General features: G+C 53.1%; 1 protein-coding gene across 3 annotated transcripts in view; it reads left to right on the top strand.

The window, feature by feature from the left end:
• FBXO3 (F-box protein 3) overlaps positions 1-26,836 on the top strand; it is a 121,504-nt gene that overhangs the window by 68,156 nt on the left and 26,512 nt on the right. For 2 of the 3 annotated variants that reach the window (XM_078601658.1, XM_078601659.1), the window contains exons 6-8: positions 384-423; positions 2,736-2,820; positions 16,339-16,461. In XM_078601658.1, coding sequence (XP_078457784.1) covers positions 384-423; positions 2,736-2,820; positions 16,339-16,461 — 248 coding nt within the window. The remainder of the gene's footprint in view (positions 1-383; positions 424-2,735; positions 2,821-16,338; positions 16,462-26,836) is intronic. The other variant, XM_078601660.1, reaches the window with a different exon arrangement.

The raw sequence follows: 26,836 nt of genomic DNA on the forward strand, positions 1-26,836 counted from the left end.
ACATTCCATTGTTGTTGTCGTCGTCGCTGCGTCTGCCGGTGTTGTTGTGCATCGTCTTTTGCGTGTCGCTCTTCCTGTCGGCGCCTCTGCGTGCGTGCGCGTGGCGCCTGCGTCAGCCTCGCCGGTTGACGCACGGCCCCGTCGGGAGGAAGACGCCGTTAGCCGGCCCCCGTCTCCTGGAGTCGTCTCCCTCCAACCCCCCACCCCCAAACTTTCCCCAACGCTCCTTCACGACGCTGCGGCTTCGTCGTTCCAGCGCCGCCGCGTCGCGCGAGGTTTAGCGTGCGCCGCCCGTCCGTGATTGCTCTCCGCAAGCGTGCGTAATAATTAAAGCCTCTTCCTGTGTCGTTCTCCCGACCCCCCCGCCCCCCTTTCCCCTGCAGGATCAGACGGACTATGGAGTCTTTGATCTCTTCTTGATGGGTAAGATGGGTTGGGGCTTCTGTGCTGTGTTGTTTGGGGGGTGTTGGGTGAGAAAGCAACATCTGTCTTGCCTTTTCCCCCCACTGGGAACTGAAGCTTCCTGGTTTCTTTTATTTATTTTATCCCTTCTATCTTCCTGTCTCTCTCTTCTCTCCCCCGCAGGTGAGAATCTGCGCGGCAGGCACATTCCCCATTTATTGTGCTCGTAAGGAGGGGGGCAGGGGAGGGGAGATTTAGCGTAAAGGGCATCGCCAATTATCGTACGTGTGCCAGGAAGAATCGGGGAGGGGGGGGTACGCAGTAACGTCGCCGTTGTTATGGGAACAATATTGTGTTAGCGTCTGCCTCCCGAGAGAGCTGTGCCGTTTGCTTTTTTTTTTATCACCGGTTAATGATGTTAACCTTCATCGCCGCCTCCATTGAGAAAGCCCAACGATTCGAATGTTTCTCGCCGCGCCGGGGGCCCTTTCGCGGCTTCGTCTCGGGGGCCCTGGCAGAACGTCAGGCCGTGTCCAATCCGTTACGTGGGGGCCACACTTTTGCCATCTATTAGGGCCGAAATCCCCAGATTGCGTCGAAGACCGCAGCGGCTTCTGGCCGCGCTCTTCGTCATCGTTTCTGGCTGGCTGACGTGAACGGAACCGCGGGGTGGCTGCCGCGGCTTGCAACGGGCGCAGAGAAAGCACGCCCGCCCGCACGCCCGCCGCGCGTTTTCAGCTTTGCATTAAAGTTTAAAAAACCGAAGCATTTATAATTTATCAGTTTTTATGGCACCCATTCCTCCATTACATGGGAGTTCAGGAGGAGGTTTAATGCCGCACATAAATAACCCCGCAAACCGGGAAGCCTCCGACGGAGCACGCCGCTCGGAGTGGGCGGCGTGCGGTGCCAAGTTGTTCGCTTTGCGAAAAAAGTGCGGGCACGGGGAGTAGATACGCGGGTAATAGATATTTATAACGGACGTAAAACCTAACCAGTTTGGAAAACGCCGATCCATCCTTAGCGGTTCCCCGCCGTAATTCCGCCGCAGGAATTAGCGGCACGGGTAAGCCGATAGCTTCGTCACGACGCGGATACGATTTGTTTAAGCAAACTTTTCTTATTAACGGTATAAATTCTAATCCGCGTCGGGTGTCGGTGGTGCAGGCGCGGGCCCTAACGAGCTGCTTATGGAAAGTGATTCGTCTTGCGAGACAATGATCGGACTGCGCTCGTCGAGGGAGGCTGACCCCGGGGACCGGTGCTTAGGGTTTCTGCCACGAATTAAGGGAAGCCCTGGGTTCATCTCTAGCCTCTGTTGAAAATGCACGGTAGCAGAGCTGTCGGGGTTTCTATTTATTTTTATTTTCTGTAAAAAAATAAAAATACATTTTCACGTGAGTTTATTTCGATTGAGCTGTCGACGCCGCATCGCGATCTGTTTTATATTTGCCGCGGTGAAGCAGTGCAGCGCTGCCCTGCGTTAAGACGATGGAAAGCATGTAAGCGGATATCACAGAACTACTGCCGAGATCCCTCCTCTGCTGTAAAGCAGCACTCTCGTAATGGTGGTGACGTGTTTTTGGTCACCTCTTCGGTTGTTTTCACAATGATTACTGGAAGTTTAACTTTGTTTACATCAATTGAATGCTTCATTAAATGTAAAAGTAATTTTTTAATAATTCGTTTTTAGTAAATTCTTCCCACGGGCCTCAATCCCTGTGACTCAGTCACACGTAACCCTCCTGATTTAACCAGATATTGGAAGCAAAGCAGGTTGGAGCCTGGACAGCACTTGGACGGGCGACTGCCGCTATGTATAACAGGTTGCTATAGGCTGCTGCTGCTGCTGCTGCTGCGGAGATACGCGGTGTACAGCAGAGGGCACCGCAGCAAAATCTGCTGCTGTACTGCACCTCTATGCACCCACGTCGGTATTCCCCAACCCGCGCTGACGAGTGCGGTCAAGTATGGTTAAACAACTCCCACGGACCCGTACAGCATGGGCAGGCCCTTATCCAGCAGTGGATTGACAAAGGGGCTTTACAAGTAGATTGTGCACCCTGTCAGCGGCAGAGCGGGGAGAGGGGTTAACTCGGCCTATCATCCCTCCGCAGTCGATACGAGTGGCACTTTGTAGGAAGTGCTTGTCCTCTAGAGTGCCTCGACCCGCGTCATAGGAATGTGGAATTTACATCACTGGCTCAGGAATGTGAGGATGAGATGAGCGGCGATGCCTCTCTGTGGTCATTTGAGCAGAGACACCCACGCTAGACGGACATGGGGGACAATCTCCCACGCCTGCCTCCCTCTCTCGCTCGTGTCTGCCTCAGGATCTTCGTTCACCGACTGGTTCACCTCGTACGTGAACAACGTCGTCACTGGCCAGTACCCCATCCTGAACAACGAGATCTACAAGTAAGTTCCGTGGTCACGGGGGCGGGCGGGGGGGGGCATCTGTGAAAAAGAGCTTTGTAGTTCATCGGATTCCTCCGGCACGGATACAAATTCTGAGTCTGATTCTAAAAAAGCGATGATTCTTCAGAGGAGTTACTCTGGGGATGCTGCTGCTGCTGCCTTGGCAGCGGTGGACAGGCACAGTCAGGGCAATCACTCGACACGTTCCGTGTGTCAACAACACCACCTGTGTGTGTGTGTGTGACCTTAACAGGAAAAACATTAAAGAGGCGATGTTTCGGGTAATGGACCTTCTTCATGGCACATTGCCCAAAATGTCGCCTATTAGAACGTTTCCTTTTAAAGCCACAGAGTTATTGAGCAGTGTGTGGCGTTCTTAATTCCTAGATGGGTGGGGGTCGGTTTTTTCGTGCAAAACTGTGGGCGGTCTACTCACATTTGAAACCACAATTCACCATTTTGGAAGTTCATTTCACCGTTTATCATAAAAAAAATTGACGAATGATGCCTTCGTGCGGTGATTTGCATTTTCGTTGGCGAGAAGGGTGGATGATTTCAGCCATTGTGGCTTTCGAGTCTGAGAGAGGGGGGCCCAGATTTATGGGGCACTTTTCCACTTTTTTTTTTATTACCTTTCCCTTTATCAAAAATTGAATGGCCAATTTGTGTAACTCACGCGTGATCAAAAAGTTAGACTTGCTGATCCCTGGCATTACCAATTCATGTAACAGCCATTTGAATTCCTGATGTGACCAATTAAGTGACTATTCCAGACACACACAGCATCGTGTGGGTTTTCAGCCGCAGAACTGCCGCAGCCCTCTCCCGTCTTCTCAGCTTGTGCCGCGTGTTGTTCAGCACGATGCCCGACGTTTTGCACCCGCGTGCTCTGGGAGCTTCTTCAAGAACCCAAGAAGCTCCCGGGGCATGTAGGGGACCCAGAACGTCTTTAAGACGTTCGCGACGAAGCGAATTCTGTTGGCGAAAAAGCTCCCCCGGCACGTGGAACGAAACGTCGGACATCGCACGTCACGATCTAAAGAACACACGTCGGGTGAGCTGTGACCATTCCGCATGCCTCTCACGTGAGCCTACGCTGTGGGAGAGAGGAAAAAACATTTGAAAAAACATTGCTCGTTTACCACCCTTTGGCCCCGGTTATTCGATGCGGTGAAATTTGTTGGCGGCGTCTGTGAGTGGCGCTCACCCCGGGCCGGCCGGATTTGCCGGCCGGCCACCCGGCCTCGTGAAATAGCACACGGCGATGCGTTGTGACGTGCGGAGCCGGGGCGCGCGTGAATCACGCAGGGCGGTCGCACCAATCGCTCGCTCCCCCGCGTGTTTCTCGTGGACTTGCGGAGCTGGCCGCGTACGAAGGACGGGAGCTGAGGCGGGTGGGGGGGGCGTCGGGGGAGGGTTGAGTCTGAGTGAACGTCGTCGCTGTTGTGATAGGGTGCCGCGGTGGCGAGATGCTAACTCCCTCGCCTGGTATGCAGGGAGTCGTGGGTCCGATCCCGACCGTGACGCCTGCTGTATATTTGGTGTTTGTATGTGTGTCTCCCCATGGATTTTTATCCGGGTCCTCCAGTTTTTGCCTCCACATTTAGAAACGTGTGTGAGTATTTGGCTGCTATAAATTTCCACATGGCGATAAGCCACTTCGTTGAGCCATCTTTTGTCGCCAGGTTGCTTCTGAAAATACCTATATAGCTCAGTGGGACTTACCTGGTAAAATACAAAATAGTTTATAGTTCATATTCTTAGCTCCCACGCCTCCAAATCTGCGTTCCGGCTCAAGTCGTGCGCGAAGGCCTGCTCAGAGCGGCGGTGGAGATTGGAGTTTTGAAGGCGTCAGGGTTGGCGGATCGCAATAATGCTCAAACTCGCTGCTGCGGGGCGAGCTTTGTCCCGACGTCAAAAGGGCAGAGCTGCGATCAGCACCCAAAACCTGAAACGCCGACAGCAGCTGCAATGGGAGAATGCGAGCTGCCCAATTGAGTTTCTCCACAAGCTCCCGGCACGTAGGGCTCTCGTCAGCCACTTGAAGAGGTAAAGGCACGTGGGGCGAAACGTCGGACAACGCGGCACGGCCCTCGACAACGCGTCCGGGGAGCAGTAGCGATGGAGGTTGCCCCGCGGTGACCTCGCGACCCCCCCGTAGCCCGTCGCTGAAGCTCTCGGCTGAGCTTGGCTCGAGCCGGGATTCACGCTGCGGTCCGCTTGGTTACCCACTCGCTAGCGGCGCGGCTAGCGAGTGGGCGGGTCGGCCACCGCGCGTCTCTCTCGCGTGCGTGCCCGCGCCCCGGTGCGACGCGCTGTGACGCCCGTGATTTATGGGGCCCTGGTGCCTGGACGGGGGGGGGGGCGAGGTGCCGCAATTACGCTCGGTGTTTTTTGCGGCGAAAATTACGCGCTTTGTCGTCACGATTCATAAAGCAGAGGCGCGCGAGTCGATCAGGAGCAGCCGCACTCAGGCCGGTGAATTCGTGCGCAGGGGACCCAGTCGCCGGCGTGCATCTCAGCGGCGGCGGAATTCACCGGTCGGTGGTGGTAAATTGGGGGGGGGGGGCAGGGGGGGGGGGGCGCCATGTCGGAGGTGGGGGGGGGGCTGTCTCGAATTGACGTGTAACCTTTGTAGACGTTTATCGCAAAGGTCTCCTCCAACCTTGGCGAGTTCCGTCCGAGTGCGGTTGCAGCGAAGGGACAAATTGCCGTGTCGCGGGGGGGTGGGGGCGGTGCCGGGGGGGGGGGGGCGTGGGTGGAGTAGGGGGTGTTGGTGCCCTACCTGTGACGATGCGGTGGCCCTCTCTCCGATTACTCTGCCCTGCTCATTTACATGGAAATCTAATCCGGCTGCTTACAGGGTGGCTCAGAGGGGTGAGCCCGAGTCCCCCCCCCCTCTCTGCCATGAATTAAACACGTTGCTGCTCGCGTGCGATACAGTGAGGGGAAAAAGTATTTGATCCCCTGCTGATTTTGTACGTTTGCCCACTGACGAAGAAACAACAAAAAATCCATAAAAACGCATGTCAAAAATGTTATAAATTGATTTGCATTTTAATGAGGGAAATAAGTATTTGACCCCTCTGCAAAACATGACTTAGTACTTGGTGGCGAAACCCTTGTTGGCAATCACAGAGGTCAGACGTTTCTTGTAGTTGGCCACCAGGTTTGCACACATCTCAGGAGGGATTTTGTCCCACTCCTCTTTGCAGATCTTCTCCAAGTCATTAAGGTTTCAAGGCTGACGTTTGGCAACTCGAACCTTCAGCTCCCTCCATAGATTTTCTATGGGATTAAGGTCTGGAGACTGGCTAGGCCACTCCAGGACCTTAATGTGCTTTTTCTTGAGCCACTTCTTTGTTGCCTTGGCCGTGTGTTTTGGGTCATTGTCATGCTGGAATACCCATCCACGACCCATTTTCAATGCCCTGGCTGAGGGAAGGAGATTCTCACCCAAGATTTGACGGTACATGGCCCCATCCATTGTCCCTTTGATGCGGTGAAGTTGTCCTGTCCCCTTAGCAGAAAAACACCCCCAAAGCATAATGTTTCCACCTCCATGTTTGACGGTGGGGATGGTGTTCTTGGGGTCATAGGCAGCATTCTTCCTCCTCCAAACACGGCGAGTTGAGTTGATGCCAAAGAGCTCCATTTTGGTCTCATCTGACCACAACACTTTCACCCAGTTGTCCTCTGAATCATTCAGATGTTCATTGGCAAACTTCAGACTGGCATGTATATGTGCTTTCTTGAGCAGGGGGACCTTGCGGGCGCTGCAGGATTTCATTCCTTCACGGCGTAGTGTGTTACCAACTGTTTTCTTGCTGACTATGGTCCCAGCTGCCTTGAGATCATTGACAAGATCCTCCCGTGTAGTTCTGGGCTGATTCCTCACCGTTCTCATGATCATTGCAACTCCACGAGGTGAGATCTTGCATGAAGCCCCAGGCCGAGGGAGATTGACAGTTATTTTGTGTTTCTTCCATTTGCGAATAATCGCACCAACTGTTGTCACCTTCTCACCAAGCTGCTTGGCAATGGTCGTGTAGCCCATTCCAGCATTGTGTAGGTCTACAATCTTGTCCCTGACATCCTTGGAGAGCTCTTTGCTCTTGGCCATGGTGGAGAGTTTGGAATCTGATTGATTGATTGCTTCTGTGATCAGGTGTCTTTTATACAGATAACAAGGTGAGATTAGGAGCACTCCCTTTAAGAGTGTGCTCCTAATCTCAGCTCGTTACCTGTATAAAAGACACCTGGGAGCCAGAAATCTTTCTGATTGAGAGGGGGTCAATTACTTATTTCCCTCATTAAAAGGCAAATCAATTTATAACATTTTGACATGCGTTTCTCTGGATTTTGTTGTTGTTATTCTGTCTCACTGTTCAAATAAACCTACCATTAAAATTATAAACTGATCATTTCTTTGTCAGTGGGCAAACGTACAAAATCAGCAGGGGATCAAATACTTTTTTCCCTCCCTGTAGCTCCCCGGCAAGGTCCCCTCGTCAGCCACTTGAAGAGCTAAAGGCGCAAGCCCCACCCCGCAATCGCTCCGCTCACGCCACATCCGCTGGAAGGAAGTTCTTCGGTGTGCTTGGCCTACTCTTCCGCGCCGAGCCCGAGTGTTGGGAGAGGCGGGACTGGACCCGCGCTTTACCGTGCTACTGTGGTGTGAACCCATTTCTTCTGCCGGGTGGACAGAGGCGGGCGGTTGGCGGATTCGGGGAAACTCGCATTGCCGTCCCAAACTGCCGCTCGGATGAGATGGTGTCGAGCCGGCTCGAGAGTCGAAAGCCCGGTGCGCTAACCGTCAGCCCCCGCTGTAGCAGCTGCTTGGTCATGTATGACTCTCTGTATCCAGTTATGTCCGCTGCGATGACACAAAGAGGAGGGGGGGAGAAAGGAAAGTTGAGTTTGTTTTAGGCATTAAACCCAAAGAGGCTTTAGAGAGGGTGACAGCTTGGGGCGGAGTTTTATAATGAGCCATTTGGATGGCCTGTCCTACCGAGGATATCGCCGATGCAATCTTTTAATCTGGTCCATTTTTGTCAGCCGTATGCAGAATAGAGCAAGGCAATAACAGTTTTATCCGTGGAACGTGGGCATGGATATTCCTCCGCTTAAGTATGTGGATTTGGATTTAGCCCCCCCCCTCCCTCCACCTCGGCTAGCAGCAAGAAATACACTTAACCCTTTCATTCATCACGAACCGTGAAGGGAGGGTCAGGTTTTTTTTTTATCGGTGTTACCCCCTAATAAGGGCGACTCGGTCACGGGAGCTTTCTTTTCAGCGTCGGGCGAAACTCTCATCCGGCCCAGGCCGCGGACGGCGGTTAGCGCAGCCCGCGATCGGGAGGGTTGCGCGTTCGAATCCCGGTCGGGGTTCGACTCAGCCGGTCGTCACTCCACGCTCTCGAGACGCTGCGAAGACCGACCCCGCCCTTTGTGAGAAGCTGGCTATGGTTGTCCTGTGGATGGACTTGCTGCCGTCATAGTAATGTCGAGGCTGCAGACAGGAGACGGAATACCTCCCCACACTCGTTTGACCACAATTTGTTGTGTTAAATTCTCTTGCGTTGCTTAACTCGCTTTAGCCTACACCCCTTTGTCAATCCACTGCTGGATGAAGGCCTCCCCGTGCCATGTCTGTCATGACCATACTTCACCACGTGGGCCACCGATGCTGGCCTGCCATCCCAGTTAACTTGCCGTACGCATCACAAGATGACGTCGTCGTCGTTGTTGGGCGACGGTTGTGAGGCCGTGCTCCATGCGTGGCCACGCACCACACTGCCAGCAAAATCCCTCGGGGGGTTGTTGTTGTTGTTGCCAATTGGGGGGGGTGGGGGGTCGGCGTCTTCGCAGCATTCGCTGAATGTTCCTCCGAGTGTCGTCGCGATCTGTCGCCGCCAAGACGGGCCTCCTGGATCTAGGCTTTGTGCCCGCATGCCATCACTGAGCGCGACGCCGGGTCGACCGTGGGCGTCCCGTTGCTCGGGCCTTTGTTCCGGATCTTTTTTCGACACTCGACCGCCCGGGCAAGGCGAGCCGGAACGTCCGGTTGTTGGGGACGAGCTGCTACACGCCCTGAACAGGCCCCGACGGCGGTGTCGCATGAAACCTCCGCTCTATGTTGGCGAGACCGGTGCGGTGACGTTTCTTTTGAAGCCAGACCACCTGAACCGCCAAGGATGTCGCCGTTGGCAGCGCGTACGGAAAGCCTCCAGACGCTCGGATGTCGGGCGCGATCAGAAATGAACCAGATGGTCGAAGGAGCCTGGGATTGTTGAGACCGCATCAACTAAGAATTGAGACCGTGACCAAACAGCCTGGCCAGACGGAATCTTTGGTACAAAGCCATAAAGACGCAGACTTCTCATCTTTTTTTTGTTTAAACGCAGCTGGCTGAGCACGGGCGGAGAGGCCCCAGAGCGTTAAGCGGCAAGAACCAAACGGCGCTGTCGGCGTCGTCGAAGATAAGGAGGTAACGTTGATTGAGCCAGGTCAAAAGAGTCTGGGGGAGGATTTTGGACGTGTCAAATGTGAATCGAGTGGAGGAGAGCGAACAAATGACCATCGGTGGTCTTGCGCTGCCATGTGGAAGGAGCGCGATGTAGAGAACAGTCCCTCGCAAGAGGTGGTTTGGCAGGACAGCAGTCGGCGAACCGAATTGAGAGAAACGTTGGTCTGCAGCAACGATGGGCGACGCAGACGAGTTAGTGGGCCGCAGGAGTGAAGCCGTGAGCCCCTCACGCATCACCCTAGAGACACCTAGACCAGCCCACCACGAGGGGGGACTCCACGGGACGCCGCAGGTTGCCCATCGCTGGCCGGGACCGTAGGAAGTAAGGGGTGGAGAGGGGAACTCCGTTTTTCGCGGTTGTTTCGAGATTGGAATATCAAGATTTCGCATCCTCCACCGATCCACAGGTTCGCAACTCAGTGGGCAAGTCAGCGACGGGGCAGGTGGGGGGGGGGGATCCCGTTACGTCGGCATTGTGCTGGCGGGCAGCCGCTGCGGAGGCCCCGCTGAGCTTTCGCCTTCGCCGGCGTCGCCACGGCCGTGCGAACGGCGTTGCTCGCCACGCGCGCGTGCGACCGTGGCAGCGCGCGATCGACACCCTCGCCCCGTCCTGCGAGGAGGCGCGTGTTCGCGCCGGGGCCAAATGAGCTGTGGAGGAAGAAACGTTCGACGCATGCGAAAGCCGATGAAACGTACAACGTGTACAGCTTACCTTGATGCGAATTTAGATCCAGCTCGCAACCATCACACGTGAATTGCTTTTCGTGGATTCTTTGGACTTGCTCTTTTAATGTTTGCTGAAAGGCGAAATTGCCGTCTCTCGTTTTTTTTCGTTTTGCTTCTTCTGCAAAGCAGAATGTTATTAATGCTCGTGCCAAGCCAATCTCCTTTCTTTAAAAACAGATGGGAGAGGTGGAAAAAAAAATACCAAAAAAAATCATAACAGGGAAGACGCTTTCATTTCTTTGAATTTGTCTGCGGAAATCTCTTCGGGTTTTCAAAGACGAGTGGCCGTTTTATTCCGTTTCGGTTTCATAGTTTTTCGACTTGGAAATGCGATTGCGTTGTCACGGCGGAACAAGGGCAGCGGTGCTGATTAAAGCACCCCCCCCCCCAGTACACCCCCACCCCCCCATGCCGTTGCGACGGGGCCAACGTTCACAAGTAAATCCGTTATTTACAAAACGCGTCTCGCGCCATGGAGAAACGTTGACTGCAAATTCGGGTCAAACCTGCGCCCATTTAATTGCCGTTCCCTCCGCCTCGGAGCCCACGCAAAATGTATTTCTTTAATCTGGGCCCTCCTCCCCCTCCTCCCCTTCCCGTGGATGTTGTTGTATTTTGAGGTGCAAATTACGCGACATCGGTTTCTTGTTCCCTTTTATTGGTTCGTCGCAGAGATGGAAGCGAGCCCCGCTGCACTGCGAGTGACTGCGCGTGTGCGCAGCCGACGTGCCGGCGTTGGTTCCTCCGTATTAACCTCATCGTCCTCGTCGTCAGCCATGATCAATAATCCACTGCTGGATGAAAGCCACCACCCCCAGCCGTCGCCATCTCTTTGCGACGCAACAGACGATTCGCCCAGCTCCCAGAAAACGAGCCAAACTGATCCGCCCCATCTCCACGGGGAACATCAAATAGTGCGACTCTACGGTTGTCCACTATGCCGGTCAGGCCCAGTTGTGTCCATCCATGTGTTTCTATCGACATTTTTCCACCTGCTCCTTTCTATCCACTTTCATATGGCCACTTTCAGTCACGTGTCCAATGCAGGGTGAGCGTATGGAGAGGCATCGGGTCGCCCTAGATGTCAATTTCTGTCTGCGGTGGCGAGAACTTACCTCCCTCGCCTGGCATACAAGAGGTTGTGAGTTAAATTCCGACCCGGACTCCTGCTGGATATTTGGAGTTTGCGCGTCTCTCTCTCTCCCCGCGGTCACGTGGAATTTTCTCCGGGCCCTCCGGTTTTCCCCTCTTCATTTCGAAAATCAACATCACGCATTTAGAGTATTCGGCTGCTAGAAATGTCCACACGATTGTGATGATAAGCCTTCTGCCTCGTCGAGCTGCCAACTGCGATGGGCAAGTCGCTTCTGAAGAAGCGGCTATATAGCTCGGTGGGCCTCGACCTGGTAAAATAACAATTTTTAGAGTCTTAGATTAAGTCACGTAGAAGGGAAATAATAAAAATAAAACATAATAAAATTATTCTCACGACGTTTTGGCCACAACGCAAGCAGCCGTCCTCAGGTGAAGAACAGGTCTGTCGGAAAGACAGCATCTGAATGAAACACCACCAGGCTTGGAGCGTATATTTTAAGCTCTCCAACCCAGCAGCTTAAATATACGCTCCAAGCCTGGTGGTGTTTCATTCAGACGCTGTCTTTCTGACAGACCTGTTCTTCACCTGAGGACGGCTGCTTGCGTTGTGGCCATAACGTCGTGAGAATTATTTTATTATGTTTTATTTTTATTATTGTATTATTTCCCTTCTATGTGACTTTACCGAAAGAACAAAGAAGATGAATCCCTGCAGTCACGAAAGCTTTAAATCGAAATTTAAAAGTCTTAGATTGGTTGAGTTTGGTCTTGGCATCCGTGCCTTTCCCCCGCTCATCGTGCCACCACCCTGGCTGCTGCCTGACTCCGTCGCTGCTGCCGCCCCCTGTGCTGCTCCAACGGGTAACACTTTTGTTTCCTTTGTTTTAAATCTACGAACGTAAACCTTTTTATTTTTACGGAAGCCCGTTTTAAATTCAAACCTGATCGGAGAAATGCGGCGTAGGGAAAGAAAATTAAACAAGTGACCGGGGCAGTGCCCACCGTTAAGTCAAATGAGCCGTTGCCTTGTGTGAAGTTGAAACCTGACTGCAGATCATTAGCGTCTGACGAGGTGTGAAATGAAGCAGAGGTTCTCTGCTTCTCCGTGGGCTTTACTGGTTGGTGAGCGAACGTGTGTTCTAGTATGTGTACGGGAGAGGTGGGTGGGGTGTAGGGTAGGTTGGAGGAGAGAGGGGGGTGTGGGCCTTGTTGGTTCGTTCATTGCCCTCGTAAGTCCGGTAACCTGGGTTCGATTTTCGACCACGGCTTACTCGTACACAAACCAGTCCTGGCGCCCCGCTGACCAGCGCGGTGAAGTATGGTCAAGCAACCCCCGTGACTGGTACGGCATGCGGATCGACAGAGAGCTGCGTATTAGTATGGTGGTAAATTTTTTTTACCACAATACTACTCACAAATATTACCACAATACTACTCACAAACATGTTCTCAAACCCACCCACTCATGTGCTGTGATAAAGGACCATGGCCCACAACGTCGCCGGCTACAGGTTCCCGTCGCTCTGCGCGTGCCCCGTTCACGCGGCTGACCTTTTTGAACCCAAAATTCGCTATATTATGAGGTTTGAATGCACCTACAAGCGGCTATGCGGTCAGACGTGGCACACCGTTGTGTGTGTGATGTACACGCCACTCTGCACACCGCGACCGCCCGTGTCTGTGCAGCCGGTGACTCCACTCCCCTCTCTCGGTCTCGGACGCTTGCGCTCGTCTCACGCCGATTCTGCAACGAGCAGAGTCGCTCCGGGTGTCACCGTGCTCGGAGCGACCGTCCGCGGACCGCGATAAATCTCGCGCGAGCGTCGCAGGGATAAATCTACGAGCGGTGGCAACGGCCCCCCCCCCCCCGTCCCTCCCCCCTCCCGTCCCCCGCTCCTCCTGCGGTTGGGTGTCACTTGTGTAAAAACCACCCCTCCGGCTTTTTCCCCGACTCCCGAGCGTCCGGTCACACATTAGGCAAGAACAACTGTGTGCGTACGCGGACAGAGAGAGAGAGAGAGCGAGTGAACACTAACAAAACAGCAGTGACATCAATAACGACGACAACTACAACAACAACAAGAAGCTGCAGAAAACTTCGGTGTTGTTTGGCGGAGGTGTCGGCCGAAGCCGAGAAGCCGGCTGAATGAGAAGTCAGCGACGAACCAGAGGGAGAAGCCCAGGCGTCCCCCCGCCCCCCGGGTGTGAGCGAGCACACGTCGCATATAAACGAGCCGCCGCGGATACACGTCGCGCGGAATGGAGAGAGTAGATTGCGTTGTTTCCGACGGCGACCGTATCGTTACCGCAAATCTCGTTAGCCTCTGGCCCAAAGTCATTTCAGGCGTGACCCTCTTCCCCGTATTAATGCTGTTTGTCTTGTTTTTGCTCGCGAATTATCTATTTGGCGATTGGTCATTTGAACGCGCAGCCTGTTTGGTTTCCGACCCGCCTAATTATTTTAGCGCTACTTTGTAGATCTATACCGCACCTTCGCGAGTTAATTGTTTTCTTCTGATCAATGGCGATTGCGTTTTTTTTTTGGTTCGGAGTCGTATCACTTACGTTTAACTTACCGCTGCTGCAGATCTGTTTGTTCAAATGGATACGGACAGATGGCAACCGTGCACCGTTGCGCGTTGTGTTAGTGCTGCAGGATTGCCTGTCTCGTCAGCTTTGGAATGGCTCCGGCTTTATCAACAATTACAAGGCCGCCTCGGCAGTCACGCCACGTGCGCTCTCGCCGCGAAAAATCCACATCCGCGTTTTTTTCTTCCTAACTCCGCCCGGCGTCAAAACGGCGCGAGAGATGAAGGCTTCCTCGAAGCGCCGTGCCATCTCGGCCACGTTACACCCACGTCGTCGTTCGTCGTCATCGTTGTTATTGTTAGAATTGTTTTTGTCCCCGGTAAATGGGAAGTTATTTTTCGTCGCGTTTTTTTTTACTTCGGTGCGTGAAAGAATGAAAAGGGGGAAGAAGAAAAAGAAATTCGTGGTGAAACAAATACATTTTTCAAGCAGAATTCACCCAAAAAGTCTGCTTTTTTTAAAAGCTTTTGCGTGTTAGCAGCATCTCGGCGCACATGAACCTAATTAAAATGAGATTACTCTGCCACAGAGCGGAGCTGCCTCTGAGCCCGCCGTCCGGTCGAGCGCGAGCGCGTGACGTCGGCCCTTCTCCGCAAATATTCTCAGCGGCCCACTCTCCCCCCCTCCCTTCCCCCTCTTGCACCCCCCTCCCCTGTGCCCCTGCTACCGCCCCCGTCGCCCGCCAGCACTTTTCGACACCTTTTTTTGCCCAAGTTTCCACACCTGTCCCTCCCGGGCCACGGCTGGAAATGAAAAACCCACAAAACTTCGTCTGCCAACAACCACCGCGATTCCATCCCCCAGCCACCCCCCCCCCGCCCCCACCACTGCCCCCGCCGCTGCCCAACTTTCTTTGAGCACAATCCCAGAAAAAAGAAGATGCATCCAAGGAAAGAATTGCTCGTCTGAAAACTTAAACAGTTTTTAAATGTACTTAAACAAAGCAACGGTGCTCAGCGAGGACACAATTACGAATGGAAGCCTGGGTTTTCTTTTTCATTAACGGCTTGTACCGAGTCATGTTTGAGTTACGAAATGCCTTTCATTAGTTAAGTTAAAAGTATTTCTCTTAACTCTTCTCGCGGCCTCGCCATCGCACGCGAAGAACAGTGTGTACTTTATATTTAAGCAGAAATGCAATTACGTGTTTGTCAGTTGATTTGACCGCTCCGTAATGAATTTCACACTTGGGGATTGGGAGAAATATTCGCACGTGTTGTGCGCCGCCGTATCGCAATAGAAAATAGACCGAGGGTCTGTCACTGAGCACACAGAAGTGTGTGTGTGTGGTTAACCCGTTTAGTTCGCGACTCGCCCAACGTGGCGTCGCGTGACATTGAGCCGCTGTGACCCGAGTTTCGTGCGCGTGGCACAGGGGCGGTCTCCGTCAGAGTAAGTTTTTATTTCTTCTCTCACCTCGTAGCACCGGCGACCGGGCACACAAATGACGCGACGGATCCCGAATTGAAATGTTCATTGTGCGCACGCCCACCTCCTGCCCCACCCCTACCCCGTCGCACCCCGCTCGGGCCAGTGTGTCGGTTTCCGAAGGAATGGTTGGGTGGAGCAGTGTGGCCTGCCCTTCCAGCGCGTGCGGTGGGTTAATCCAGCAGTTAATTATTGGGCTGACTCATTTCGACTAATGAGAAATCACACTCCCGCATTATAAGGATTGTCAAACACAAGCAAAGAATCAATGCACAAACATTAACTTTTAATAAGGTTCGGATGCATCACTTAACATTATCAAAGTAGGAATCAGTGTAATTATTTTTCTCGATTTTAATTGCGTGTGTGCTTAAAATAATGCACGTGTGTGTCTGTGTTTACGCTCGTTTATACGCAGCGTGTGAGCGGTAGTGTAGCGGTCAGCGTGCTGCGCTACGATCCCGGCGATCCGAGTTTGATTCCCGCTCACGACTGCCAAAACCAGTGAAGATTGTCTTATCTGGTCCTCGGGCCGCCCCTAGGTCGATTCAGCCTCAAATGTGTACCTGGTGCGGCGTGTAAACATCGCCACTCAGGAGACGAAGGCAGCCGGGCGTGGTGCTGTCCACCCACCCCCTCGTGTGCTGTCAAGGCCTTCATATGCGCTCGCGAGCTGCACTTTCCTCAACTGGCTTTTGTAAGCTACGCGGGGAATCTGTCTTCTACACATAGCATCCTGCAATAATTCTGACTGCGCCATTATTTTGATGAAGCACATTGCCTGACCATTGCGCTGGGTGCATATTAAGGCTGAGTTGACCTGGGGGGTGGGGGCTGGTGGAGTGTTTGAAGTCTGATTAATGTAGCACTTGCCATGAATGTTAACCATGGCCTGGAATTGAACTGGTGTGACTGGGTTTGTAGCGCAGCGTGCTAAGCACTGCACTACTGCTCCCCACGTTCATACACACGCACGCCCACGAGTGTATGTTTTCTGAATTATCCCGGATGCAATTGGCAGCTATGTGGCATGTCAAGAAAAATTAACAGCCATGTTTAGTTACCAATTAAAAATAAATTATATATTTGTTTCCAGCGTGTGCTCCAATTACTGCTTTCTTTATCTCTCTCCCCCGCCATGTGTTTATCAGGTACACGTGTGACAAGGACTGTGTCGCACACACCGGTGACATCACCGTCTCCGTGGTAACCTCCTTCCTCCCAGAATTCAGTTCGGTGAATCCTCCTCACTACTTCTTCACCTACAGAATAAGGTGACGTCCCCCACCCTCCCCCCATGCCCCCCGCGTGAATTCTGTCAAATAATCCAAAAACACACACACACACACACCTCGACGATACATAATTATGTCTCCATTCGCACGGATTTGTCTTGTTTTATTCGTTGTCTTGCGTTTGAAAATGTAACATAGAGGGCGGTGTGCACACATTTGCACGTACACTCATGAACGTCTCATCAGCTCACAATTAGGCATTGTGATGGGGTGGGTAGGGGTCACGCAGTTTAGGCATGGGGGGGGGTCATATGAGGGATGGATCATACGGATAGGGCATGGATCATATAAGGGATGGATCATATTAGGGATGGATCATATAAGGGATGGATCATATAAGGGATGGATCATATGGACCGTGGCTGAATTCGGCCAGAACGATGTATTTTATCGTTCACCTACGGAGGACAGCGGCAGTGAAGACACAGAATGCGTCATCTGTTTTTTTTTCCTCGCCGATCTCGTCAAGGAGCGTAAACCACCATCACGCGATACTCCGGTCATCCTCGCAGCGGCTGCTTTTGGCTAGCCATGGAACAAAGACGGTGGTGACCACAGCATCGCGCGGTGCTTTCAGATGCGCTTCTGCGGCCGTCTGGAACGCTCTTCCTTCCGATATGTGGAAGCCACCGGAGCTATGCACTTTAAAATCATCGAGATTGAAAATTAATTTCTTTAGAACTGCTTTGTTTGTGATTAGTTTGTTGTCCTTCCCCCCCACCTCCACGATTAGCACGGGTGGCTACGTACGGTGTGAAAGAAGTTCAACATACATACATCTGTTTTTGTTGCTTCCGTGAGGAGTCTGCGCTTATGCGGTCATAGGCCCACGATGAGTTTTATACAGTTTACTATACAGTTGATTTAGAATCGCCCTGTGAGATAAGAAGCTCTTGAATCGGGGTTCATCAACAAAACAAAAAAACCTGTCAAATTAAAAACACAACGCTTGCAACAGGTCATGTAAAAATTATGAATGCAATAAATACAGCAATGAAAAAAGTCAACCAATTAATCTTTTTTACAATACATTACTTTATTAGAAATAAAATATTTAACGTCAGTGAACATTAAGAGGAGAGAAATATATTTCAAAATAGTGCATCTTGAGTGAGGAATAAGATTCTTTAAAATATTGCAAAAATAGAAATAGAAACGCCTTTGGTAAATAGTTTTCCTGCGCAAACAACAAATTTGAAGTAACACTTGGCAAGGAGCAGCCAATAATGAAACCAGCACGCGTTTGAAATCACTCTCTCTGTAGATGTACAGATTCTTTAGTTTAAAGAAAGATAAGTCATAATGTATCATATAGCAGTAAAGGCTTGTAATTTGGACCAGGCACACTGGATTGAGGTTTGATGTCCCCGGCCTGGCAGTGGAAACAATGTCATGGGGTTTCTTAAATGGCTCTGCCTCTGTCCACCCGGCAGTTTCAATGGGCACGCCACAGTCAGTCGATCGGCTGGTCGCTTCTGGTGGGGTAAAGTGTGGGTGTTTCCCGCCTTGTGACAGACTTGGCCAAAATGCCCTCCAGTGCTCCCCCTAGTTGCGGTTCTTCTGCCAGGAGCGGTGGCGCGGGCAGGAAATTGCAGGGCTGCACCTTTGCTCTCGTAATTTGCCTTTTTTAAATTTAAATAACGCCCAAACCCTTCATTTGATTTTTCCCCGTGGCACTCTCTCGCAAAATTTGGTAAAACTCCATCCCCTCTCCCGCCTTCACCGCGCCAAACCGTGTCGCACGCGACCTGCCCCCGACGCACCAGTGCCAATCCACGCGGGACCCCCGGCTCTATAACTTTGTGACGAACGCCGGAGGATTTTCCGCATTAATCAGAGATGGCACAATAAGCCCCACGAAGCGAGGAGAGCGCGTCCATATGTCGTGTTCGCGCGACTTATTCGGATCCGTTCCCGCAGAGGTTCTCCCCCCCCCCCATCGCCTCCCCCCCCCCTGGCTCCTCCCCCCCCCGGCCCCGAGGACAAAGAGGCCAGCTGACTTACGCCTGCACGGCGCGCGGGTGCCTGCCGAGAGAATGGGACGCGAGAAAAATAAAAAAAAATATTAAAACCTGTTCGCCTGTTCACAATAAGTATGGGGGGGGGGGGGGGGTTGGAAGACGCCGCGCTTGCCATTTAAATTTGGCGGCGTGCGCTTTACGGGTTCTTGCCAAGACGGCACTCTGTAGAGGCTGGTGACAAAATCACTTTTTTCGAGAACATGCGCGCATGTGTGTGCGCGCACTCGTTCCAATGGGCATTGTAAATCCTTCATCATTGGTCACGACGGAGTGCATTCCGTCCTGCCAGTAAACATTTACAGGAATTATTCATGCTCGTGCTATTGCAGCCATACCTTGGGATAACCCTGATGCATTCGCGCCGGCGTGCGGTAAACAAGACTTGAGTGGTGGAGAAATCGAGAAATAGAAAAGTAGCGAATAACGGGCAAGGAAATGCGGTTTGCTGCTCACGCAAGCAGCCTACAACTGTCGCCTCCTCCTCATCCTCCCAAACAAGGCAGGACGATAAGCGGCCGCGCGCGGCGTTTCCGTGCGAGCGTTGATAGTCTCGCTTCGCGCGGGTTCGCCCGCGAATAAAAGGGGGAACCAGGTGATGTATTAAAAATTTAAAGCTGCCACCGATATGTCCAAAACGCCTGTCGCACCGTATGAAAGGACACTTGGAGCAGCCTATTTGCCGTCTTTAAAAAGGAAAGAATGGAGATGAAACGCGCGGAACGCGCGCAAATGTGTTTTCGTGGCGCGTTACCGGCCGTGTGCAAGTAAAAAAAAAGCCCCGGAGTCTGCGTTTTCACCTCTCTCTCTCCGCTGCGATTTTGTCAAATTGCGTCTCGCCAGAGGCAGGCTGAGCTGCCTTTCTAACGACACGCACGCATGTGATTATTGGCAAACGGGCGCTGTGCTTCTGGCTCTCCCTGTGTGCCCTCGCTATAATATGGGTGCTCGCTTTTAGCAGCAGCAGGCGGCTCTAATCAGCGGCACGCACACTTGGAGGGGCGGCAGCAGTAGCAGAATCCCTGCGTCTCGCTCGTTCTGCCTCTGTTCCGCGTCTCAGCTCGTGCACTCGCTCCTCTGTCTCCCCTGTCCGTCCGTCCGTCTGACTGTTCCATGCGCGCGTTTGTTGCGACGGCACGTGACGGCACGCGACTGCGCGCGTTGCGAGTGCGGGGGGGCGAGTAGGGGTCGTCACACTCCTCTGGCTGTGATCGTTCACACCTCTCCGGCGGATGGCCGTGCGCCTGTTTCGCCGCATTAAATGGACGCGCAGGGACAGGCGGTCCCTGCGAAGGAAGGTGCCGATTGCAGTTTTTACAATTACCGTACCAAAACGCTGTGAGATGACAGGACGTTATCGTTTAGATTTTGTTCGCAAAATCTAAACGATAACGGCAAGTTTGTCTTTTCTTCCTGTCATTTCCCCCGCCGCACCAACTCGGTCCAAACCACCACCTCCCCCCAAAAATAAAAATAAAACGGGCTAACCTTTCTCCTTTTTGATTTATAAAGCTATAATTTCCCCAGATGGCTCCATCTTTATCCTCTCCGTTATATTTTATATTGTTTGACTTTGCCTTATTTTGCTCAACCTGCCAACCCCTGTGATATTTATTTTTCGCCTCTCCTCTCCGAGTGCGACCCTGTTCTCTCTCCGCGTGCGCAGCGCCGCGCGCAGCGCCGTGCGGCGGCGCTTCAGCCTCGCTCGATGAGATGCCGCCAGCGAGCGCCGAGAGCGATCGCCGCAGGGCTGATGATGATCCCGAGGTCGAGAGGTCGTTGTGACCAACCATGTCGATGCGGCTTATCCTCGCCATCGCTTGCCCCCCCCCCCTCTTAGTTGCGCGTGTCGGGTCGCGCTGTGCGACGCGCGATCACCAGCGATGGGGTCTCTGGGCTCTCGATCACCGCCACCGTCTGGCTCCGGGTCTTCTCTTCCCCGTGGTCTCCTCCGACCTCTGGGTGCCACTCGACTGCCCGTCTCGATCATCGTCCCTCCTCCTCCTCCTCCACCCCTGCACGCCACGCGTCCCTCCCATCATAAATTAATCTCCTTGATTATCTGTGATTAAATCTGCCAATGCAAGTAGCTCATTCGGTAGGTGTGTAACGATTCACATCCACCACCACCGCCCCCCCCCCCCCATGTCCCCTCCCTGTGATTCGATTAACTGTCACCGGTCAGATTGGTGATTTGATTAAATAATTGTTTTTTTGTCCCATTTTCCTGAACGTAACATGAGCCAAGATTGTCATATCAATCGGTTTATTTCTGTTGAGGCCCATTCAGCTCGGAAGCCTCTTTTTTCAGTGTCCACCCGTCGTGAGTGGCTGATGCCACGGTAGTGGGCAGGTTACGTGGGAGAAGGGAGGGTTTACAGGGGCTGCATGGAACAAAAATCAGGGGAACATTTTCGATTTATGACCAATAAACAGGCGTAAGTATGTACAATGGAAATCTAGTGTGCGATACAAAATAGCATTACGCATGACAAGAGTGAGATGAATTCACATATTACATTTAAAATGGCATAACAGCATGGAGTACAATTGCATTTCTTATTTTCGTGGGGGGCTTTTTTCCTTCCTTCTGCCAAAAACGACGTTCGCACGTAATTTGCCAAAATCGCGACGAATAGATCCGGGCCTGTGGGATTTGATGCCGTGTATCTTGATCCTAAGAGTTCCCTGTTATCAATGAATGGATGCGTCAATAAATTCCAGCTTGTAATGTACCACATATTTCTTTCATTCGTTTTAGGAACCATCTTAGCGCATTCATAATGGTCGCGAAAGCCTACGTGTTAAACTGATCTCAACGCATTTTTGCTAAATCTATTTTGGGTATGAACCATTTCTCCTCCATGTCAAAAGAAAAAAAACAGTTTAGGGACGCCAAGGTTGTTCAGACGGTTTCATCGACCTGATACTTGATTCACGGATTTAAGGCGAGAACCACCACACACTTATTGCACGGCATTTAATGCGTTGCCAGTTCTAACGGAGGGAATGTTGAAGGAGCTCAAATAAAATGTGAAATATTTCATACGTTTTAAAAAAAAATGCTATACCTAAAAGGATTATTGGTTTGATATATACGGGAAATGTGGATATTTCATCACGCACCCTTGACTGATCTGGGCTCGCAAATGCGGCGTGATGGCAGTGCTGGTTCTGTAATAATTTCTAATTCATCATCACGCGCACTTACATCGGTTGTGCTGATTAGTGATAAATTATCACGCATCCACTTAGCAAGCCTCATAATTACCAAAAGATGAATTTTCGCGCATATCCCCACGTTGCCTGTTCGCGCTCTGCTACCAGCCTCGGTTTAGATTTTTTTGTCTTTTTACAGAAATCTTCCACGAAAGCTCCAAGCGAGAAACCAAACTATTCTGTGTAGCGGTAAAGAAAAAGCCACGCAGCCAGCCTTTCAATAAACTGGGCTCTTAACCCTATCCCGTTCCGAGATATTCTGCAAGTTGTAGGGTCGGTGTTCCGGATCTCGGAACGCACAAGCGGTTCAGCGTTGATTTTATTTAGAGAGGCGTAGCACTGCTGTTTATAAAGACGCTGTACCGTATTCAACGCAGAGAACTGTCGCGACACGACCGCCGAACTCTGTGGTAGCTCGCGTCAAGCTGTGCCACACGCCGTCCCACGTGGCGTTTTACTTATGATTTCGTTCGGAATCGATTCCATCATCCGAACTTAATCGGAATGAAAAACTGATGGACGTGCACGTTGTACACCATTGGAACGTGAAAGGGTTAAGAGCATTGAGACGGTGATCTGTGAGCCCCCGCCGCCAATGTACTGCACTTGAAATAAATCAATGAACCCATCACGATGAATCTGGTTCTACACTTTGGCTAACTAAATTCCAGCTCCAAACCTTTGTTTGCCTTTCACGCGACGAGCGGGGGTTCGCTCGAATCGGTCTCAGAGGTAGCTCCGTGAAGTCCCCTTCCGTGGGTCATTCTCTAACATCACGGTGGGTTGCGCTCCTCTGCGGGGGGGGGGGGGGCGTTCCGAAACGGGCTTTTAGTTATTGTCGTGGAGTGACGCCGATCCCACGATCAGGGTAAAATCGGGGGGGGAGGGGGGGGTGTTTGCGGGCGGGGGGGGGGGGGATTTGGGGGAATGACAACAAATGCCAAAAAAATAAGCCGCTCTCTATCCCCACTGCTTTGGTGCGCGCCGCCACGCATCATTCGAATACAAGGCGACGTGGCAGCATGGCGCCGTGGCGGCTGTTCGGCTCCGCGGGAGACTCTTTGCCGGAAATTCTGGCACTCGTCCGCGGCGCGGTTGACATGCCCCGCACACCTCCTTGTGGCTACCGGGTGATCTGCGGGTGGCTCGCCCGCCTGTGTGGCCGCTCCAAAAAAAGTGTCATACCGATGCGAGAGCGCAATTCATTCTTGAAGGAAAAGCCTCTCCCGGGTCTCGAGACGCTTTCAGGGAGCGCGTGGATGGCCCTTCCGTCAATCCACTGCTGAGCGTCGCCCCCCCCCCCCTCGCCTCCACCACGATGCGGGGGTCGTGGGGGGGAGTAGTCGCGTGACCGTAGGTGCTCTCCTCCCTTGGAGGAGGCACAGCGTAGCAGGAGCCGATAACATCTTGGGGTGCATGCTGGTCGCCCATCGCACCATGGCCCCGGGCTCTACGCTGCTTGACTTGAGAGACCTGGCGAGGTTCGGGCACCGCCTGGGTGATTTGCTCATTGGATCTCAGGCTGCCCGGAGAGCACCCACGCATCACACTTGTGGGGAAGAATGCCGCTGGGCCAACTCAAGGCCTAGCAGGTTTTTGTAGTCCCACAGCTCTCTGTGCGATCCACCCAGCTCCTTCCGTCGAGCGCTCAATCACACGGGCGTGAGGAAGGAAATGACCGCTGGTGGCCAACTCGGAGCACATCAGGTGTCCTGCAAATCTGTCCGTGATCCACCAACGCTTGACCTCAAAAGTATTGGACTGCAGCTGTGCACCACCCCACTGGCCTAAAAAGCAAAAAAACAACATCAGAGCAACCTCGAAGTGGCAGCCACCCCCCTCTGCCCCTGCCCCCCTACCTCCCCGATCCACCAGAAAATAATTAAATATAAAACAAAAAGATGATGGTGTGTGAGATGTCTCCTGGCATGAAGAGGAATTGCTGGGTTCCACCGGGGGTCACTTTTATAACTGCAGGGCATTAACGCTTTCGGCGTCATGTGCAGGCAGGCAGGCAGGCGCGCGCTATTTATCGCACGTGTTGCACACACCCTCGACTTGCGGTACAGAGAGCGGCTCAATTAATTATCAATTAAGTGGAACTTGAATGGGAATATTTGAAAGGATACGTGCGTGTGTGCGGAGTGTCCTGGTGCTGTCGCGGTGCCGTAGCGGAAGCCGCACTGCCAGCAAGCCTTGCTGCGAGAGCCTTGGCCGCTGCCGGGTTAAGCGCCACTCGAACGAAATTGACCTCACTCCCCCAAACCGTGTAATTTCCGAGGATATCGAGTCCCCTCCATCGAGCAGATATATATATTTCACCTTTTATCTCTTCCTTATCCTTTACGTTTTAGCGATTTCTCATTATTGTTCCTTTCTCCGCTCCCTTTTGTCAATCGTGCCGTCGGCCCTCTCGCTTCCTCTCACTTTCCATCTTCGCTCTCGCGTCGCAATTTTTCTTTTTTTTTTTACAGCCGCGCGCCTTCTCGTCCTCATCCCTTCCGATCTCCCATTTGCAATTCGTTTGATCGCTCGCAGCCGCGAAGAAAAATTACATCGTTGGGTTAAGCAGCGTTTAGACATTTCCGCTCCTGCCTGCCCCGTCGGTGTACCAGCCCGTCTGGTTAAAGAACGGATCCGCTTTTCCATTTCTTACTTTTCGTGTTTTCTTCTCCTCCTCCTCCTCCTGCGTGCGACAAGGGCATGCCGTCGCTCTGGTCGGCTGAGTCCTCAGCGCGGGTGGAGGGAGCAGAGTGAATCTCGCGGGGACAGTGACCATCGTAGCGGACTTGGAAGTGTACAAGCAGGCGACTGAGCGCCATTGAGGGAATCGGCGAGTTTCCGGATCTTCGTTCGGCTGGGCCTGCATTGAACTTTTTGTCTTTGTCGAGGGGTGCCGTGGTGGCGAGGTGTTAACTCCCTCGCCTGGTATGCAGGAGGTCGTGGGTTTTATCCCGACCCTGACTGCTGCATATTTAGAGTTTGCGTGTGTCTCTCCCTGTGGTCGCGTGGATTTTTCTCCAGGTCCTACGGTTTTCACTACACATTTAGAATCAACGTGCGTTCAAAGTATTTGACCCATATAAATTTCCAAGCGGTAATCCACCTCGTTGAGTTATCATCTGAAAAGTAGCTTAATAGCTCCGTGGACCTTACCTAATAACATAAAAACGGTTTAATAGTTTCACTACAGGGAGGAAGGGAAGTGTGGATGCTCCACATAACGTAACCGAGGAAAACAAGGAAGTGACGTCGACTGAACATTCTATGATTGAGGCCATCTGGGGACCAGCTTCACTTGCGAGTCTACGCGACAAGAGCCGCCTGCGACTCAGATCGCATCCTCGCTTTGGGTTGTCAACAGAGGCCAGCGGAGAGGCGACGGGGAGAGAGGTGCAAAATACTCAGTTGAGACCCTGTCACCCGGCCCAAATCTCTCGTGAGTACAAGGAGCTGTCCGCGCCGTGGCTGATCCACGCCCCCGTCGGTGGCCGCGCCGCCCATCTGCCCCGCGACTGCACGCCGGGAGCTGTCGTGCGCCTGTCGTTAACTCCGCGACGCGTCGGCCTGCGTCGTTCGCAGATGGCTGGGCGGTTCGCATCTCCGACTTTGCTTGCGCGTACGGTCGTACGAGCGAGTGGTTTCCCTGTTGCGCAAGGACATGGCGGCCCTGCAGTGTCCTGGTTGATGCCACAGCTGGCAGCAGGGCCTCCACTGAAGGGAGCAGCTCTGATGAGCCGCTCCTCCTCAGGAGGATATTTTGGTTGGCTCTCTCCCACCTTGGCCAGGTTTCCCACCAACTCTAGTTGAAGCCAATCACGCTGCTCGCTTCAACTGCCGCCGCCGGGAGACGGAATCAAACTGGTGACCTCTGGGTAACCTGGGCAGCGTGTCCCCCATCCCGAGCGATTCTCTTTGCTGCGTGTTGCCGAGAGGCAGACGAGGTTTGGAGAGGCTCGGAGAGAACGTGCGTTAAGTTGACGACGCCACGCCGAACGTTAAGAACGGTACGTTGCGGGGCCTCGGGCCGGACGCGTCACGGCCAGGAGGGTCGGTGGCCTGCGGTCGAGGATGACGGCTGAGCGGCAGCCCCCAAGAGAAGGGCGTCTGTCGCTGCCCGCCTTCACCGGCACCCTGCGAGCGTGGCGAAGTACGGCTCCACGCAGGGTGCCCCGCGTGCCCGCACGCCACCGCGCGATTGAGTTCTTCGTCGGCTAAGACGGCTCGCGGTGTTCCGGCGGCGTCGGTTCCGTAAGTCGCCCGAGCGTCGTGCAGAGGTCCGGGCTTTCCCGACGCCGACTTGACAATTGCACCCTGGCGCCGGCTCGCACCTCTCGTGGCGCAAGCCTCTTAATGTCACTCCGATTTGAATGTCCCTCCCTCCCGCGTGGGCTATCGGGGAGAGAGATCGGGGCACTCCGGTCGGGTGTCCACGTTGATTTTAATGCCTCTGAATGTCAGTGCCACCCATTCTTGTCGCGTGTTTTATTTTTATCCGTCGTCGTATCGAGTGGTTCATCCGCCGCTGCCGCCGATCCGCGTTCTGTTAAACGGCCACACTTGAAGCACGAGCGAGCGGAGCGACACTTCCGTCGCGCCGTTTGGGCCGCGCGGGCGACGGCGCACCTCGTCCCAGAGCCTCGCGGAAACAGCCTCACCCCCTCCCTTACCCCGCCCCCCCCCCCCCCCCCGTACGCTTAGCGGCACTTGATGTTCCAGCACGGTACGCGGTACTCACGGGGCGGGGGGGGGGGTATTTCTGCCTCGACTTGAGAGTCGTTTTCACGGGGAAAAGAAGGGATTCATCCGAATTAAAAAAGCTAAACCGTTAATAACCTTTGAGTATCACACGGTTCAGATCATGCGAGCGAGGATGACAGCATGGGAGCTTAACGCTTCCTACGTCGTGCTGGGCTTTTTTTTTTGCTCCTCTCCCCCCTCCTTTCTCCCCTCCACCTCCACCCCCCCTTTCTTTGCCCCGAGACCTTTTCAAAAGCTCGTTAGAAACGCAAGGCTGACGTCTCCTGTAATTCCCATCAGTGTCCTGTCTGCCTGATGGCTCCCAAGAGATTTTTTAACCCATCGCCCCCCCCCCCACCCCCCGCCAACTCGCGTGC

This window comes from Lampetra planeri, chromosome 16 (genome assembly GCF_965212315.1).
Source record: "Lampetra planeri chromosome 16, kcLamPlan1.2.h2, whole genome shotgun sequence".
Taxonomy (NCBI): Eukaryota; Metazoa; Chordata; class Hyperoartia; order Petromyzontiformes; family Petromyzontidae; genus Lampetra; species Lampetra planeri.